The sequence below is a fragment of the Neodiprion lecontei genome, chromosome 4 (assembly GCF_021901455.1).
Source record: "Neodiprion lecontei isolate iyNeoLeco1 chromosome 4, iyNeoLeco1.1, whole genome shotgun sequence".
NCBI classification, from domain to species: domain Eukaryota; kingdom Metazoa; phylum Arthropoda; class Insecta; order Hymenoptera; family Diprionidae; genus Neodiprion; species Neodiprion lecontei.
This window is the reverse complement of record NC_060263.1, coordinates 34,585,509-34,603,156: the sequence shown is the minus strand read 5'-3', so window position 1 is coordinate 34,603,156 and position 17,648 is coordinate 34,585,509. Positions and strand designations below refer to the sequence as shown.

The following is a 17,648-nucleotide window of genomic DNA, read 5'->3' as shown; positions in this document are numbered from 1 at the left end:
AAATGTTTCTTTATTCGAATAATAAAGGCATTCTGAATCAATGTTTTAATTTTAAAGTAAACGGGTTTACCACACACACACGTTCGTAATTTATACCTCCGCTATTGCTGCGGGCTTATTCAGAGGCGGCGCAAGACGTGAGCGACCTACGAAAAATATTTAACAAAGAACGATAAAAAACGTGACTACGAGTAAAGATTATGCTCATCGTAAAACGATAAATTCCGCCGGTTAGCAAGCTTCCACATTCGTTTGTTTTTTTTTTTTTTTTTAAATCTATTTAAGCAACGTTTGCTGTAGGCCATCCACCGTTTCGCATAAGCGTCATTTTTAAATGTTACAACTGAAAACGGTTACATCTGTAATTTTTAACGCCACTTTGCGAATCTTCGTCTAACCGAAATGACAAATTTTGTTACAACATCTGTATCAAAAATTTAAATCTACGTTTTCATACATAGAAACGACAACTAACGAATGGACATTTACTGGAAAAATTGTAGAGAAGAAAAAACAGATAGTAATAAAGACAGTTCCATTATATTATTATCTGCTTAGTAAAATAATCAGTTGGTAATATAGGAATCTAGGATAAGAAAGCATTGTTTTTTAGAAATTTCAAACTATTTACGCTATTTCAAGATTCACAAAAATAAATTTCATTTGTAAAAATGTTGCGCCAAGTATACGTTTCGTAGTTGAATGTAACGAAAGGTAAAATAATAATATTATACCTATCTATTTAGTGAAATGTAGCTACTGCATTCGTTTTTTTTCTTTCTTTCTTTCTTTCTTTTTTTCAACATTTTGCATTATTTGTGATATCAATATACCTCACCTTTTCCTTTCACGGTATTCAATTACAGGCAACGCGTACTTGGCGATATATTTTTACAGATCAAATCTGGACGAAACATGCGAATATTTTCTGCGACTGCGAGTGAGAATGTACGGCAAAAATTTTGGCACGAAGCTTCTGGAAATTCTTTTCTGTTGCGATATTTGAACTGTTCACATCTACGATAATCTCGTGAATATAGCTGCAATCCGACTATTTCGAAATAGCCGATATTGCGCTAGACTCGAAAAACGAAAACTATAGCGATTAAGAAATCGGTACATCTAACGTAAGCCTAAAATAAAAAATTCGTGGAGATGTCTTGATTTCCGAAAATGTCAGTTTTGTCAAAATTTTCAGGATTCCCGGAACTCCCGACGAACGACGATATACTTTTTACTGAAAATATTGCACTGAGAGAAATTTATAGTTCCGGTTACCGCTCAGTCCTCAATTATTTTCATTTTTTACCACAATCGAAAAATGTAGTTCCAGGTAGAGAATGAAAATTAGTTTGCTAGCTGTGACCGGAAAGTCGGGAATCCGTTGCTATTCTTTCTCATTACGATCACTGTTGCTATATTTTCTTGTATAACTGTTGCGAAAATTTAATGCTTGTGCAACAATAAATTGACGTTAAAGCCTTGTTTAAACAAAAAAGTAGAGTAAACCGAACAAGCCGATTTCGCATTGCAATTACCAAAAACGGATCGACAATAACGCAAAATGGTTAGGCGCACCTCGTTTTTCGTAATCCCAACAACATTCAAACAGTTTTTTTTAACGATACCTGTTTTACCCAATTATTCTAGTTACTGTACGAATAAAATATTTCTCAGTGTGATGTCGTTTGGATATAGTATTAACTATTATTATAAGAATACTGACTTACGTCACGCTACCTTGTACGCGAGATGCGCAGATTCGTAACATTTGCGATTGGTAGATAGACGAGAGCTTGACACCGAACCGGAATACGTTCTGTTAGGGATTGGTCAAGTTTGTCGTGATTGGAATGCAAGTCAGGGTAACTTGGCACGAAGACGGCGCGTATAGATAATATGGACTAAGGAAGTGGGTAAATTATACGCGCAAGTCTCTACGGGGAATGGGAACTCGACGGGCATAAATTGTTCACGGGAGTAAGAATGACCAAAAATAATGGTTTTTCGATTAAATCGATCATTTTTTCCCGATTAGTCGAGCATAATTGACGATACATGGTAGCCTATCATAGCCCTGTCTCGCACAGGTCAACGTATTAAGTTTGGCTCGTGGCGAAACAGCGAGACGTGAAGTCAGGATCAAGGCATCCGCCGAAATATTCTTTCAAGGTCAACTTCAGTAACGACAATATCAGTGACGACGGATCGTGACTCGTATACACGAAGGATGTCGATGGGATCAGTGCCGGGCAGAGGCGAGGAGCCGAATATTCATCATGACATTATCGTTTCGCCAAAAGGCCAGCCGGCACGTGGCGTGTGTGTAACATTGGAAACGTTCGAATTACCATTCGTGGATTTGTTTCAACCCACGGTTTGGAAGACGTGGAACACGCAATTGCAATGTATTCACCGCAAATAAGTGAGTGAACTCTTGCCGGAGTGACGACTATAAATAAACCTGAGAGGTACACCACTGGTACACTGTGGGAATTTCCAGGCGGTCTCCCATTCGCAGTTGCAGTCGCCGAGCATCGCAATAACTACACGACGATGTCGGTATCCGAGATAAAGTCTTCGGTTTTGAATACATTATCATATCTCGTATTACACCGTTCACGTGCTCATATCGTGATACCGATTTATTGGCCTGATTTGCGCAGCTCGACACAATATTGGATTCGGATGATTTAAACGTCTGTAACGACGTTCCAAAGATAAAAAAAAATGCCACTACGAGATCCAGTCGGACAACCCAAGATATTGAATTATTTAAACTTGGAGAACATCGTCGCAAACGGGTGTAACAGCAATTGGAAATATCAAGGCTGCCCATTCGTGAGGTTGGTTTTTTTTCCAGCCATTTATGGCTTCCTTTTGATTCCAGAGTTTTAACGTTCTTACGTCGCATCCAGATATCGGTATAGGTTCGTATGTAATAGATGCCAACAATTATCACCGAACAGCCTGACGTTATATTTGCGTTTTATTACTCCCGTGTTGAAAATGGCCGTTTCATATCACATAGCGATCCAGGCCTGGTTGGATCGCACCGATGCACAGTGGTTCGAAATGTCGAAAAGTTGGCCATAACTCGAAAAAAAAAGTACTTTTCCAGAGACTTTTGATTATGGGAATAGTTCCAGCGGTACATCCAATACAGTCGGGGCTCCCATTGATTTAGGACTATGTTGAGGTCAGAAAAACTTTGAATGTGGCAGATGATGACCCGTCAATCTTCTCTCTCTCTCTCTCTTTAGCTCTTCATATCCTTAGATTAGATTAATATTACAATTACTTTTGAGTATTTCTCTGCTCCAATTTGTTGTTCGTTCAACCTTTGTCCAACATTGGAATGGACTTAATTAAACTGTTATTTTCATTACTATTATTATTCTTAGTGCCGCTTTCCCTGCTATATACGTGCCCAGTTTCCTTTCCCCTCACTTTTCAAAAAATTAACTCTCAAAAATAAACAAACCGTCCTGTTAATAGTGCCATCGTTGGGGGAACACCGATTTGCCGATAAACTCTTCTCGCTTCATCCCTACCCGGGACTAATTGGAGTTCCGACTGTATGTATTACGACCATTAGGAAAGGACAAAGTTCACTACGTCGCTCAGGAATTCATTTCGTTCGTGACCTTGCAGCGTGCTTCATTGGTAGCTAGTGACTCACCGAAAAGCCCATGGTCTTTAAACGCGCATAAAGTCGCGAAAAGCAGACCGATTTTTATTCAGCGAAAGGAATTCTCTTACAGAAAGTAAGCGCGATTCGAATAATATGACACGTGAAATTAATATTGACAATGTATCTATCAATCTTATTTCTCAATTTTTATAGAGCCTGCGAATGATACTGGGCTCAAGGGGATAAAGAAAATGTTGAGAGAGAGATAAAGATGTATAAAAGAAGGTTTTCGTCGGTTGATAGATTAGGGCGTATTATTGATTGAGTGAAACAAGACTTTTGAAGTTCAAATTATGGAAAAACAGCTCGGCGTTTTTTTTTTTTTTTTTTTTGAAAATTCTGAAATTTCTGCTTCAATAAAAGGAGTCGATGAAGAATTGATAAGGCGATTTCATATATTACATTGCAGTTAATTTCTTGTGGACTTGAAGTCGATGTACTATGAGGGATTTGTTATGGTTAACATCAGTTATGAAAATATTAGTGAGAGAACATTTTTATTTATTGGCCTTTTGACACAGAAACCGGCAAAATGGGTTCACAAGGTGACTAAAAAATAAGAAAAAAGAAACCATTCACACACCACTCGCACCAAAAAACTTAAAATACGCCTACCAGCCTGTGGTTTTCAAAATTAGTGGCGTCTTCTAGCAGAGTCTCTTTGCCGCAAACGGATATCCCGTGACTTTGACTAGTATTGCTATATTTGAACGCTTATCTGACACTAGTTGTTATATGGTAACACAGAGAGACCGGTGTTCGGCCGCTTTCGTAGGTGTCGCCTCGTGTATCTCGTTACAGTACGAAAATTTCAAAACTACGCTGAACATACTGTAGGAAAATTTGTAAAACTGTATTCGTGGTATTTAATTTTAATGCCACCAACAGCGAATAAAATTCTCACTCACGGTCACAAAATTGTAAATCCTTTGCTACTTCCTGTCGGACAGATGTCTAAAGATAACTTCGGGAATTGTGTAACGATCGCAGTAGAAGATTTCGAAAAGACTTTGCGCGCAAATGTGACCGAATGAAAAACATGGAAGACGTTTTTTGCAGGCTTTTAGTAACGTCGGATCCACTGCTGACCGGTTTGCGAAAACTTTCTCCAAAAAAAAAAAAAAAATTTCAAATCACCATCTCCACGCGGTTGAAGTATCGATTCTACATTTGATGATGATGACGATGACGGCGATAATGATTCTTCAGCGGATAACAACTAAGAAATTGAAAACTTATGTGCAAATAAATTTTCATTATCATTGTAATAGCGTTCCATTAATATTTTCCAATCCTCTTCCTCCCCAATCTTCATATATGTAAAATATCATAAAATATTTCGTTGAATTTATTCACAATCATCATTTCTCAACGCATTTTATTGAAATTTTAATTAACATTCATTATTATCAGCAACCTTGAAAACTCCCAAACACCGAATTCTGTACAAATTAAATAATTTTGTCATAAACCAGTCGTCCATTCTGAGTCCGCCAGTTTGTTTTTTGGAAATATATTTTCTCATTCGTAGTGAGTGACCTTGAAGATCTCTGTGCAGAAAGTTTCGAAAAAAATATTAAACGATTATTTGCCATGTTAGAACAACGATTTTAATTTTTATAAATTTGATTCCGGATTTGTAATCAGCACCCTTGAAAATCCCGATATGCGAATTTTCATAAAAATTATTGATTGCTTGTTATTTTTTCAACCACGTTTTCGACAGATGGCTAACCGGCAAGGTGCCAGAAACCGGTGTTACTAACGAGTGGAAATACCCCAACACAAGTGGATAAATTTTCGCAACAGTTACAATAAAATATAGTAACAGCGATCGTAATGAGAAAGAATAGTAACGGATACCAGACTTTCCGGTAACAGCTAGAAAACTAATTTTCATTTTCTACTTAGACTATATATTTCGATTTTGATAAAAAATGAAAGTAGTTAAGGAGTGAGTGGTAACCGCAACAAAAAAATTTCTCTCAGTGTAACGAAATATGCATGCCTTTCAAATAACACGCCACCTTTTTTATCATACCGACGACCGTCATCCGAGAAACGGTATTGCTTCAAACTCGCTGTGTCGGTTAGATATGCGAAATTTCGCTTATCCTCAGACGATCTGACCTCGTCCACAGATGGACGAAATAATAATTATAACCGAATCGAGCAGTCCTACATTATCACCCAATTAGCAAATTATAACTGGTCGCCAAGCTGATGGGAATCCCGACACAGAGCGCGTCTTGCTTTTATAGCTTCGTTCTTTGCTGCTTGCATTTGTTGTACAATTTCTTTGAATCTGTACAGCCGTGCGTGTGTTTTATACATTTTATTGCAGTAGCAAGAGCCTGGAAAATTTTTTTGCTAACACTGAACTCAGCGACGAGACGTTAAGCTTAACAGAAATTGGTAACAATCGCGTATGTCAATATCGCGAATCTCTATGTCAATGGGTGGGTATGTTATAGGCCATGCATAATATCGCGGACGATCTCGTTTCGCAGGGATAACTGGGTCAACCCGATCGACCAAACAACAGATAACTTGTATAATACTCTACCTCGTGATGGTATAAAGTTGTCGCGACAGTTGTTGCCTACGGTCATTCGAATTCTTTACTCGGTACAAAATTATATAAACATCTCTATCTCACTTTCGTCATTTGCCTCTGTGACCACGTAACATCTTAAGAATTTTTAAATCGCGTCCAGCTCATCGGACTATCGTCAATAATTGCATACCTATAAACAATCCGTCAAGAACATAATATAACCGAATATCAAGAGCAGTAAGTGATATTCAGAAATGAATTCATTTTTTCTTCATTCTACTGATTTTTTTCACCATTTCTGTACATAACAAAACTTCCGAACATGACGTGTTTCCGCGAAATTTTGTCCTACGTGATTTCCCACAGTCTGACTCAATTGATATATATATATATCTGGACTATATATATATATATATATATATGGACCTACCAGGTATTTTTCAGAAGTGATTTACCTCTGCGGTTGCGTTCTATAATTACATCAGCAGTCAAATCATACAGCAATACTAAAAAGTAAGAGGGAGAATGGTTATTAATTTTGAAACACCGATCTACCCTCATTATAATACGATATTTATTTTGATTCGCCCTGGTCTAGTTTTTGTATCACAGCTACTAGCAGTAAAATTGAATGTTTATCGTTTTGACTTACCTTTTTTCATTCGAGGTGTTTTGGTATTTAAAGTAAATATCGAAATACCTTGAATCAAAGAAGGAAAGTTACGATAAACATTTGATTTTACTGGTTGTAGCTGTAACACAAAAACTAGACCCGATTGGATCAAAACAAATATGGTAGACAGGTATTTCAAAATTAGTAACCATCTTCATTCTTACAAAACTTCGTTGATCAGTTTACTGTAACGCTATATATAACGTCATTTTTCTTCATAAAAACTGTATTTTTTGAAAAACTGAAAAAATCATATTACAGTAAAACTATTCGTATCTAAAATATTTTAATACGAATTTTATTGTACCAAAACTCGTTCCTGACATAATCAATTAAAGGTTTCCATGTTACACGCAAAAAGTAAATTTTTGCTGACCAGTATAATTCTTAATGTCGATAAATTCGGACCGACCCAAAAATTTAGAGATTTTATCGAACCGCATAGTTTCGTTATCCAAGTGTGAAAATAAGCTTTGATACGAATCCTCTTCTAGTACACAATCGCATAAACGCTCTTGACATTTGACATGCCAGACATTGTTTGCAATCGAAATAAATAAAAAATGGCTACCTAATTGTGCATGCGAACATTTTGTTGTAATCTAAACTGGCACGTGGTATTATCAATTCGTTTCGTTTACTGAAACAAGGTCGTGGGCGGGTCGGCTGTTTACTCATACAACTGTTTATATCGTACTATGATCCAATGGTTGATGGAGTGCCATTTTGAAAAAAGAGTGAACCGCGCGCTAATGTTTCATTGCAGATAAAACTCGTCATGTGGATTGCCAAATCTAATAATAGAAAATCCACGACTTCTCATCGTTCATCTAATTATGTTGAAATAACTACACGGAGGAAAAGAATTATTTGAGTCAAGTGATATTCGTTTGATTCAACTAAATGCGGCGAACACAACATACTTGCGTAATTCAACAAAATAATTTTACTGGTCCAACAGAATTTACTTGAATCAAGCAAACGTTTTGTTAAACCGATAGATCTAGAATTTAGACAAATAAATATCTACTTCGCCGACCGTGACACCATACGTTTATTTGATTCAATGAATTTTGTTTCTCAGTATAATTTGTCGTTTTGCATGTCTATAACAAGAAGCTGTTTCACTCTCTAATCAGCGCAGTGAGTTTTAATTACACAATATACGCGCGATACGATGTTATCAAATTCAGAAGTTTACGGCGCGGTCGGCGAACAGACTCCCATACTTTGTACCATTTGTTTTTTTTTTTTTAGTCTTAATCAAATTAGTTGTTCTCTTTGTTTACGGTTTCAGCGAATACATTCAACGAAATTGTTGCGAGAACAATGTTTTCTGTCTTTTCCGACCCGTTTCCGAGGTCCTTCATATCTCGGATGATAAAACCAGGCCGACCAACCGCTTCCTATTCTCTGTACAAAATCTGGGCGATATCGCGTAGCGGCAAGCGTCTTAATTAATTAAAACTTCCGGTTCGTTGAGTTAAAAAAAAATCACTTGCGTAGTTTACGCGTTACTTACTTGTCATAGTGGGCCTTAGCTTCGGCTACTTTATTCATGTCTTCCTTCAGGAGGTACATCTTGCCCCCAATTAAACACTCTCTAGAACAACAAAACGTTTCCGGTTCACAATTAGTTCACGTCTAATCAACATGTCTATAATAAATAAATATTTTTTCTTGCGTAATTGTATTTTCTTTTTTAATTCATAATACTTGATTTCAAAAAAAATATTTATACTCTTCTTTTCTTCGTTTTTTCCATTCATTTTTATTTCTATACTGTTTCAAGAATTCTCAAGGCTCCATCAAAATTTATAATTAACATTGCGTCACTAAACAATACAACAAAGCGATAAAATTGCATATACTTTCGTTATTCCAGTAGTTGTATGAAATTGAACACTTCTGGTTCGGATATTTAATCTTTTTCATTTGCGGTTATTATTCCGATTGGAATTGTTTTTTATTTCATCTAGATTAAGCCACTTTCGGCAGTGCAGCAAAAGTCATGCGCGAAACGTAATCCGTCGTGTTCTAATGACAATTAACGTCAGAATAAAACGATTATATTTCGTCGCTTGATCGAAATACAAAATTCGTTTTTATTATCAAGGAAAAGAAATTTGCTTACCTGAAGTAATCCTTTATTCCGAATTTTCCAATATCAACGTTGAAGTCCGCTCGATCTAACTCTGGCACCATGTCGTTTAATCCCAGTAGTTTTGCATGTTCGAATGTAAATTTCTCCTTCAAAAAATGCGTCAATGCAAAGTTTGCCGTGTAAATTTTCCTGTGCAATCTCAAGAGCCTGTTGATATAAAAAGGTACCACGTAAATTATAATTATCATACAATACCGTGAACGTACGTTTTTATCATTGTGCGGAAGGGAAGGATGGAAGAGGGGGGGGAGGGGGGGAGGTCCAACACGATGTTCTATAAAGAGATTAACAAAGGACGAACAATTTCTTTCAACACCTCTCTCTCTAATTCCAGAGATGTGCCTCATTCTAAGGGTTTCACGCTACATGAGACCAGCATGCAAAAATGTGGTTATGTGACGATGAAAGAGTTGAGAGAGAAAAAAAAAAAATATTTTTATTCGGCTAGACCCCGATAGTTACGCGCCTGCTCGGATCACAAGTAGATACGTTTTCAAAGAAAATGAAATGTGCTATAGGAATATTTGGTACTATGTTTTAGGTGCTTAAAAGTTTGAAAGTCTAGTTCACCTGGGCTTCGCGCCGCTTATCTTGAGCACAGTGTCGATAATAACGGCTGGAATAACATGAAATATCCAGACAGTCAGGTAGTAAATAAATATGTTGGAGTACATGGTGGTGTTGGGAACCCAGATACATCCTTCAAGGGGAATCTCGGCGACAGTTTCAAGTGCCAGATTAATCATGTCTTTGGTTGTGAGCGCCCTTATACCGTTCGATGAACAGTTGTAGACTGGGACGCTGGGGTCCCGCGTTATACTGAGCGAATGAGAGAAAAGAGCAAATGTTAGTTGGAAATGAAAAGTACGATCTTTCGAAATCGATCCCGGTGCCAGGCCATTTGCCGCTTAGAATCTACGATATAAAGTAAACTTCACCTACGGTGTTATCCCTCTTTGCCAGGCGCTTACGAGCAATGATTTTATGGCCACGTCTACCGGTATGAAGTCCACTACAAGGTCAGGTTTACCGTAGACTGACTTTAGAACACCTTTGCCCCCGCCAATCATGAGTCCCACAGGACCGTTGAAGTTGTCCATCCATCCCGGCATCGGCTCCTCTAGTGTCGCTACAACTGAAGCGTGGCATGCTTGGCAAAACGGTTTAATTGCAACTGCCAAAATATCGACAGTAGGTGTTTTTTTTTTTGAAAATTATTTAAAAATCCGTAGGCACGTTCTTGAAAAACGATATGGCTGGCAAAAATTTATTTGACATGTTATAAAAAGTCCGCACGGCGGAAAGGTGAGAGTGCAACTTTCAAAAATCAAGATTTCGTACAATTCATCTTTCGATATTTTATTTTTGCATGTTCCAAATTTCGATATATCGGCCATTCCAAATTTTGATCTTTCCAAGTTTTTGCAATTCCATTTTTACAAGTCATTTTCCCGAAGGTGGATTACTGTATTGAATCGAGGCTCAGGCCATTTGAAAGAGCTTTACAAACTCTAAACGGTACTTTTTTTTTCAATTCATCAAATTCGAGGACAATCAATTTTGATGACAGTTACACGTCGTTGCCGTGCCACCATTCATACTGTAATCAAATTATGGACAAGGAATGACGAATGGGAGTATATTTTAAAAAATGTCTACTCAATGTGGTTAATCCATACTCACTGTCAGTAGAATTGTCTCTATGACATTGAAAAACTGAATGTAATTTTTTCTTTCTTCTACTGCTAGAATAAAATGTAGGTTTGTACTAATTGAGTCGCACGTTGATCACAGTATTCGATAGATCCATATACGACTTATTAGTACATCGTTCGTCGCGCCTTGTCTGCCATTTCCATTTACAGGACCATTTATTCGTTGCTGAAAGCCTGACCAGGGTCAGGACTTATCGTTTAATAGCTTTTAATGCGCATGCCCACGACACGTAGGACGGATGCGACAATAGCTAAAGCTGTTAATTGACTGCCGTAAAACTTTATATCACAATAATCGTGAGTAGCCTATTAAATAGTTGTGTTGCTATTAAGAATTGATCATCCGCTCACATAGTGATCACGTATTAGGTGGTGTGACTGATTTCGAAGCTAGACAATCACGTTACATCTAATCTAGTATGCGGCGTGATGCAAATAATGCAATTTACGACGAAATTCGAAGCACATAAACTTTAACGTATCATTGTCATTCCCATGGCTTTTTATTACCAGCTTGGCAGTCTCTCGTCGGCACAACGCTGTGAATATTTAAAATGCAACTGACCGTGACTAAAGAAGGACCATGCGCGAAATCCATGTATAATAAAAGTACAGAAGTCTTTGTGCGATCGATATGGATAAAATTCCACGTCTCTCTCTGTACAGAGAATATCTTATTTTCTTCGAATCGTGTGGATGCCGTGATTCAACAAACCGCGCGTGTACAACAAACGCTTTGTATTGCCCTACTTATTTAAAATTCAATCGTTAAAACTGGTCGATTTTCTGAATCCTATCTACCGATCATTACGTATGCACTTAGTAAGTTATATTCACAATATGTTAATCGAGACGAGAGAAATCAACTAGAATCGACACGTGCAAGTGTTACGCTTGAAGACTTGCATATGTATGTGACTGGATGAATACGATGATTTGTGTTCGTGTATTTTTGAACAATAGTCCAGCCATTCTATCCGAAAAAAGTAAAGTAATGCAAATCGATTGAGTAGATTGATTTTTACATATTGAGTAGGGGAGCTTATAAAAACTTGACCTCAAATTTTTGATCAAGATTTCCTATGAGCTTTCTCCGCCATCTTGAAAAAAGAGATTAATTTTGCTTTTTGAAATGATTCGGCTCCACGTCTTGGTACAAAAATTTCGATCTCACGCTTTTTTTCTTGCTTGTTTTTATACTCTACAATTTACGTTTTATGAATTTTTCACATACCATTGATCGTTGTTGACAGATATCGAACTCAACAGAGAAGAATTGATAGATTAAAACTGGGTATTTAATTTTTTCTCCTTTCTCGTAAAAATACATATCAAAAAAATATCTATCATCAAACTTATAGAGTAAGCAAATATATAAAACGTGATTTTTTTAAAATATAAATTAGAACGTTTGGCACGCCGTCGAATAGTACAGATAATAGGTGTACTTTTTTCTGGAATCTTCTACAAAAGTAATATTCTTGTCGGTAAATGTTCGAGGGTCTCCCTTAACCCTTCGTGCGAACACTGGGTCTTTTAAGGAACAGTCGAAATTTCCAACTTGGATTTCCCGCTTATGAATAGAGGCCGGTCTTCGGGTACCCCCCCTAAAAAATCTAGGTACTAGTGGGCACTAAAGGCCCAAAGGACGCCCGAGTCTGGCAGTCTACCTGGAAACGCCAGCCAGCTGGAGTCACGTCTGTTCCCCAAAAGGGTCAGTGTTCACACGGCGTTAGTATTTTCGAAGGTAAGTGAATGGCGTTATTTTTTACTTTTCTCGTATTTTTCTTTTTTCTCACGACTATAATAAATGTTTTATGCAATCTGATGGTCTTGTGGCTATTTTCACGGACTTTAACCTCACAAACTTGCTTCCTTGCCAGTTTTGTTTTATTAGTCCATGCTTGCGACTGAAATAAGTGTTTTCATTTCAACAGTTTTTCAAGATGGGTGAAAGAACTGCGGGAGCGGTTATGTTTAATCAACGCGACCGTCGTCCTGGCGTATTTTACGACGAAGAAAGGGAAAATGAAACCGATAACGAAGAAATTCACGAGGAAGTTCTCGACGAGCAGTCTTGTGACGAGGACCTTGATTTCGACCCACCGAAAAAACGACGAGCCGACAGAGGGGAGAAAAGTAACGAATCTGAACAACAACCAAAACTCTCAAGCCGCCGGTGATCTATTATCAAAGGAAAAAATGATTTCCGGTGGTCGGTAAACGCACCTGAGACACGGGGACGCCGTTCGCTTCGAGTTTTTTTGCCGTCGGCGAATGGCGAAGCAAGGCGTGTCGCAACAACCTTGGAAGCTTGGTCCCTATTATTTTCTTGAGAGATGCTCGAAATGATTGTTCAGCGTACCAACGAAGAAATCGATCGACGAGAAGAAGGAAACGTTGAAAATCGTCCATCATTTTGTAAAAACGTCGATATAGTCGAGCTGAAAGCTTTCATCGGATTGTTATATTTTGCGGGTCTGGAAAAAAACAATCACACAAATTTGGGAGATCTGTGGAGCCCTGAGTTCGGGTATAATTTGTACCGAGCTGTTATGACGGAACGTCGGTTTCAGTACCTTTTGCAAAATTTTCGGTTTGACGACAAGAATACGCGAGATGCAAGAATAGAAGAACACGCTTTAGCTCACATAAAAGAACTGTGGGATGCATTCATAGCGAATTGCAAGAGGTATTATTCGCCTTCTACTAATTGTACGACCGACGATCAATTTCTTGGATTTCGTGGCCGTTTCGGAGCGAGAGTATACATTGCCAATAAGCCGGATAAATACGGAATAAAAATTGTTACTTGCAACAACGTCCAAACACCGTACCTGATAGACGCTGAACCTTATGTTGGGAAGGTGGAAACAGCCAGAGGAGAGAGCGTGCCGAGTTATTACATCAAGAAATTGACGGAGCACATACAAAATTCTGGACGCAACGTTACCTGCGACAGCTGGTTTATGTCTATAAAGATTGTTCAAGAGATGAAGGACAATTACTCTTTGACAATGGTTGGCACGTGGCGAAAAAACAAGCCCAAAATACCAGGGACTTTTACACAATCAGCTGCTGCCGGCACGGTGCGGATCGCGTACGCTGATGGAATGACGTTGCTATCCTACTGTCCAAAAAGGAACAAGGTAGTTTTGCTATTATCCAGCTTGCACAAAGCGGGCCGAATGGACGAAAAAATTGGCAAGCCAGAAATCGTGGGTTTTCACAACGCCACAAAAGGTGGAATTGATACATTTGACGAGCTCTGTAAGAACTACACAACGAACCGTACCACCAAACGATGGCCTATGCGTCTCTTTTTCGGAATGCTGGATCGGGCAGGCGTGAACAGCGCCGTTTTATATAATTTAAGAGAAGCCAACCCCACCCTGGCTCGTCACACTTTTTTGAAAGAGTTGGTCCACGGTTTAATAAAACCGTGTTTAGAACAACGTCTGTGAGTGCCGACATTACGTAAGAACATCAGAACCCACATCGGAGAAATTCTTGGGGTAAACGAACGTGGCACCATCGCAACGGGTAAGCTCCAGAAACGAAAACGTTGCTCCATTTGCGATTGGAAACAGAATAAAAAAACGCTGTTCTTATGTGCGTCGTGCGGAACGCCCATTTGCGAGGATGGTCGTATACACGTTTGCCAAAAATGCGCACTGTAAATCAATTTTTTTTGCTAATTATTATTAATACTTTTCAAGTGTCATTTTGTCCTCAATAAAAGCTCTTTTTTGCCAAATAATTGCCGTTCAGTTTATTATGACATGCCTGAATCCATAAAATATTCCCCATTCTTCAGATCCTGAAATAATTCAACTTTTTGGAGCCCATGCTAAAGAAACTATATTCTTTTGAAAGCTTATAGTCTAAACTACAAAAGCCTACGACCGTTTTTTTTTATATTTGTTTATTGTAAAGTTCTGAATTTTTTAACAAAATTCCGTTTTTTCGACTTTTCCGACTGTTCTTGAATTTTTATTAACAACGGGTTTAAAATTTTTACTTTAACAACTTCTGGGCCATGCAGTAGACACTTCAAGAAGTAACCCAGAATTTTTTCAAATTTTTTCAAAGCACGCAAAACTCCAAAAACTCGACTGTTCCCTAAAGACCCAGTGTTCAGACCGCGTAGCGAAAAATTGAGTGTTCACACGAAGGATTAATTTTAAACTAAAATCAGTTATTCATACTATGTATAATTTTCATCGATCAACCACACAGTATTGTCATTAAAAGTATCAATTTTATGGAAAAAAAGTTCATACTGAAGTTTATTGGAAATTTTATACTTTACAAATTTGGTTATTACCATTTCTACGGTATCCGGGCTTATGCCTCAGCGAACTAAATTTCTCGTGCAAAATCCCCCTGGACACAATTTCCCTTCTCTTTTTCGTAAAATCTCCAGGATAATAAATAAAATAAATTAATTGAAATAAGTAAACACAACTAGTGTACGAAAAAACTTATGAAATTTAATGTAAACGAAGACATTAAAATTAATATCCGGGGAAATTTTCGAGTGGGATAATTTTTTCCAGAAGGAGTTCATCCGCGTGTATATTCACCAGAAAATTCAGTCCGGGAAGAATCAATCCAGGGGGATTTAAGCCTAGAACCATTTATACTGTTTCGTCAACCGCTTACTATATATCAAGCAAAAACCTATGCATTATACAGGGAAAAATTTCCTTTAAAAGTTGTAGAAAATTTTCATCATCTACGAGAAAGGTTCCTACTGTTTTTATCGCATGGTGCACGGTTCACGAGATACTTGATAAAACGTGTTTTCCAATATGGCGGCTGAAGCTCATAAGAAATCCTGGTCGATAATTTATAATTAACCTTTTTTAAGCCCCTCTCCTCTTTCGAAACGCGCACACAAGGCTTAGGAATCAGCCTACCTGGTTCGTTTGCATTTACAAATGTAAAGAATGACTGGACTGTAACGCCGTGTACTGAAAATGCAAAAGCGACCTCATTTTACAATGAGCTGACTTTACGCAGCTACTGCTGAAAACTTACCAACCGACGGCCTGAATATTACACAGGGAATGATTCCGGCGTACTCATTGATAACGTGCTCGGCCAATTGCTTGGTGAAGGTGTACGTGTTTGGCAGTTTACCGAGGAACCTGCGAATCGAAAATTCGTTTCCATGTAAACGAGAAGGTTTCCAACAAGCATCATTGATTATTATATTTAAATAAAATAATCATATTCATTCCGGTGTTCTGGTGGATAAAAAATTCTTTTTACTTTGGTGTCATGATGTTGAGAATGTTCTCGTCTGTGTTTTCTACAATTTTAATCGCCTTTTTCCAATCGGTGTGAGCCGGGTATAAAACCTCCTCGATAACCGGTCTGTCGGTATTTCCATAAGTGGTGCTCACGTGTAGGAGAACCTAGTTCGGACAGTATTATGTATTTCAATAGATACGTATACAGGTTACTCAGGTTCATTACATTACACGATTGTATAATATCATTTGATAAATATTCATGAATTGCAAGTCATGCGTGTACGAAGAATCACGTACCGGATACACGTACCAAATTATCATTGGCACGCAGTTTCTCCGCGGTAATAAAAATTAACAGGGAAAAAAAATTATACCACATCTTGACGGAATAATACATTTCCCATCTGCGGACATTGTACGTCGCAATGTACGCATATTACGTATACTTGCCACTAGCTTCTTCATGCTCGCTGCCAAAATGCAGACCTCCCGTGTGCCTCTGGTGTTCATGAGAACAGCGTGCTTCAGGGGATCGTCGAATCTGACGTTGGCAGCGACGTGAAATACTATCGAAACTTTTTCGATTAGAACCCTTCGCTCTACCGGCGGTAATCCCAGGCCTTCTTCCGCCACATCGCCTGCTACTGGTATCAGTTTTTTGAAGGCCGAAGGATTCGCTTTCTTCAGCTTATCGTATAGCTGTTGTTCCCGGTACGATGAAAAAAAAAAAAAAAAAAAAGGAAAAGAAAATAAAACGTTCGATGTTTAAATTCGATATATGAAAGCATCTTTCGAGTCATCTTGTATTGTTTACAACGTACCGGCTAACCGACTCCCTGTTACGAATAAAGTTATCTACGGAAGGACATCCTGCGTCGTTTAAAAACGAAAACGACTGACAGTGTAATTTTTCTTATCTTTTTTTAAATCTTGAAAGTAAACAACACCGTTTTCGCAATGAATCGTGACGCGTTATTTATGTATTATATCGCAGACTTTAGCACTAAGTATGTCGACAACGCCCAAGACAAAAGGTGCTGATTTTTGGTAACCTGAAGTTTTCCTTTTCGGTAAACCAGCCTCTTTTACGCTCATACACAATTCCATTTCAATTCAAAAGATAACGTATATTAATGCGCCTCCGAGTAATTTTACAAGACAACAATACACGTTATACCCTGTTGTGGAAATTAATATTTGATTATTTATAATAAATTATACACGTGTATGTAACGTATATCTATATGTCAACCACAGTGGTCACGGAGAAGAACGCAACGCAATTTACGCGCGTAACCATTTCTATATCCGACACAACGCAATTCTTTAAGCGCGGTCAATGTTTCATCGGTTAACAAGTCCGGATATCCGTCAAGTAATCTCGACGCTCGACAGAGTCTCCGACGTTCTCGTTTCTGTTTCTTTGTAAATTTCATTCTATTACATTTTTTTTCTAAGTAACATTTATTCTCTTGATATAAATCCCTCAAAGAAAAAAAAAATCTCAGAGCAGAAAATTTAACCAAACGATTCAACGATTTAACCTTGTTTTTATCGAGTTGGACTTAATTTTCTTTTTTTATA

General features: G+C 37.9%; 3 protein-coding genes across 8 annotated transcripts in view; 2 read left to right on the top strand and 1 right to left on the bottom strand.

Moving 5' to 3' along the window:
- LOC107218716 (putative fatty acyl-CoA reductase CG5065) overlaps positions 1-17,648 on the bottom strand; it is a 30,163-nt gene that overhangs the window by 7,209 nt on the left and 5,306 nt on the right. For 3 of the 4 annotated variants that reach the window (XM_046738206.1, XM_046738205.1, XM_015656690.2), the window contains 7 exons: positions 16,515-16,763; positions 16,081-16,226; positions 15,847-15,956; positions 10,031-10,223; positions 9,659-9,907; positions 9,059-9,235; positions 8,447-8,527 (listed from right to left, as the gene is read on the bottom strand). In XM_046738206.1, coding sequence (XP_046594162.1) covers positions 8,447-8,527; positions 9,059-9,235; positions 9,659-9,907; positions 10,031-10,223; positions 15,847-15,956; positions 16,081-16,226; positions 16,515-16,763 — 1,205 coding nt within the window. Of the gene's footprint in view, positions 1-5,128; positions 5,245-6,260; positions 6,442-8,446; positions 8,528-9,058; positions 9,236-9,658; positions 9,908-10,030; positions 10,224-15,846; positions 15,957-16,080; positions 16,227-16,514; positions 16,764-17,648 lie in introns of those variants that run through there. The other variant, XR_006904027.1, reaches the window with a different exon arrangement.
- The window catches only part of LOC107218717 (afadin- and alpha-actinin-binding protein A), a 53,431-nt gene that overhangs the window by 32,454 nt on the left and 3,329 nt on the right, over positions 1-17,648 (top strand). The window lies entirely within an intron of this gene.
- LOC124294138 lies at positions 12,215-14,461 on the top strand. Its single transcript, XM_046738207.1, has 2 exons — positions 12,215-12,550; positions 12,741-14,461. Exon 2 carries the CDS (start codon positions 13,143-13,145, stop codon positions 14,265-14,267), a length of 1,125 nt encoding a protein of 374 aa, XP_046594163.1. The 5' UTR covers positions 12,215-12,550; positions 12,741-13,142; the 3' UTR covers positions 14,268-14,461.

Excerpts from the sequence above, each read along its gene's own strand:
- LOC124294138 (XM_046738207.1), top strand. The coding sequence starts at position 13,143 with ATGCTCGAAATGATTGTTCAGCGTACCAACGAAGAAATCGATCGACGA.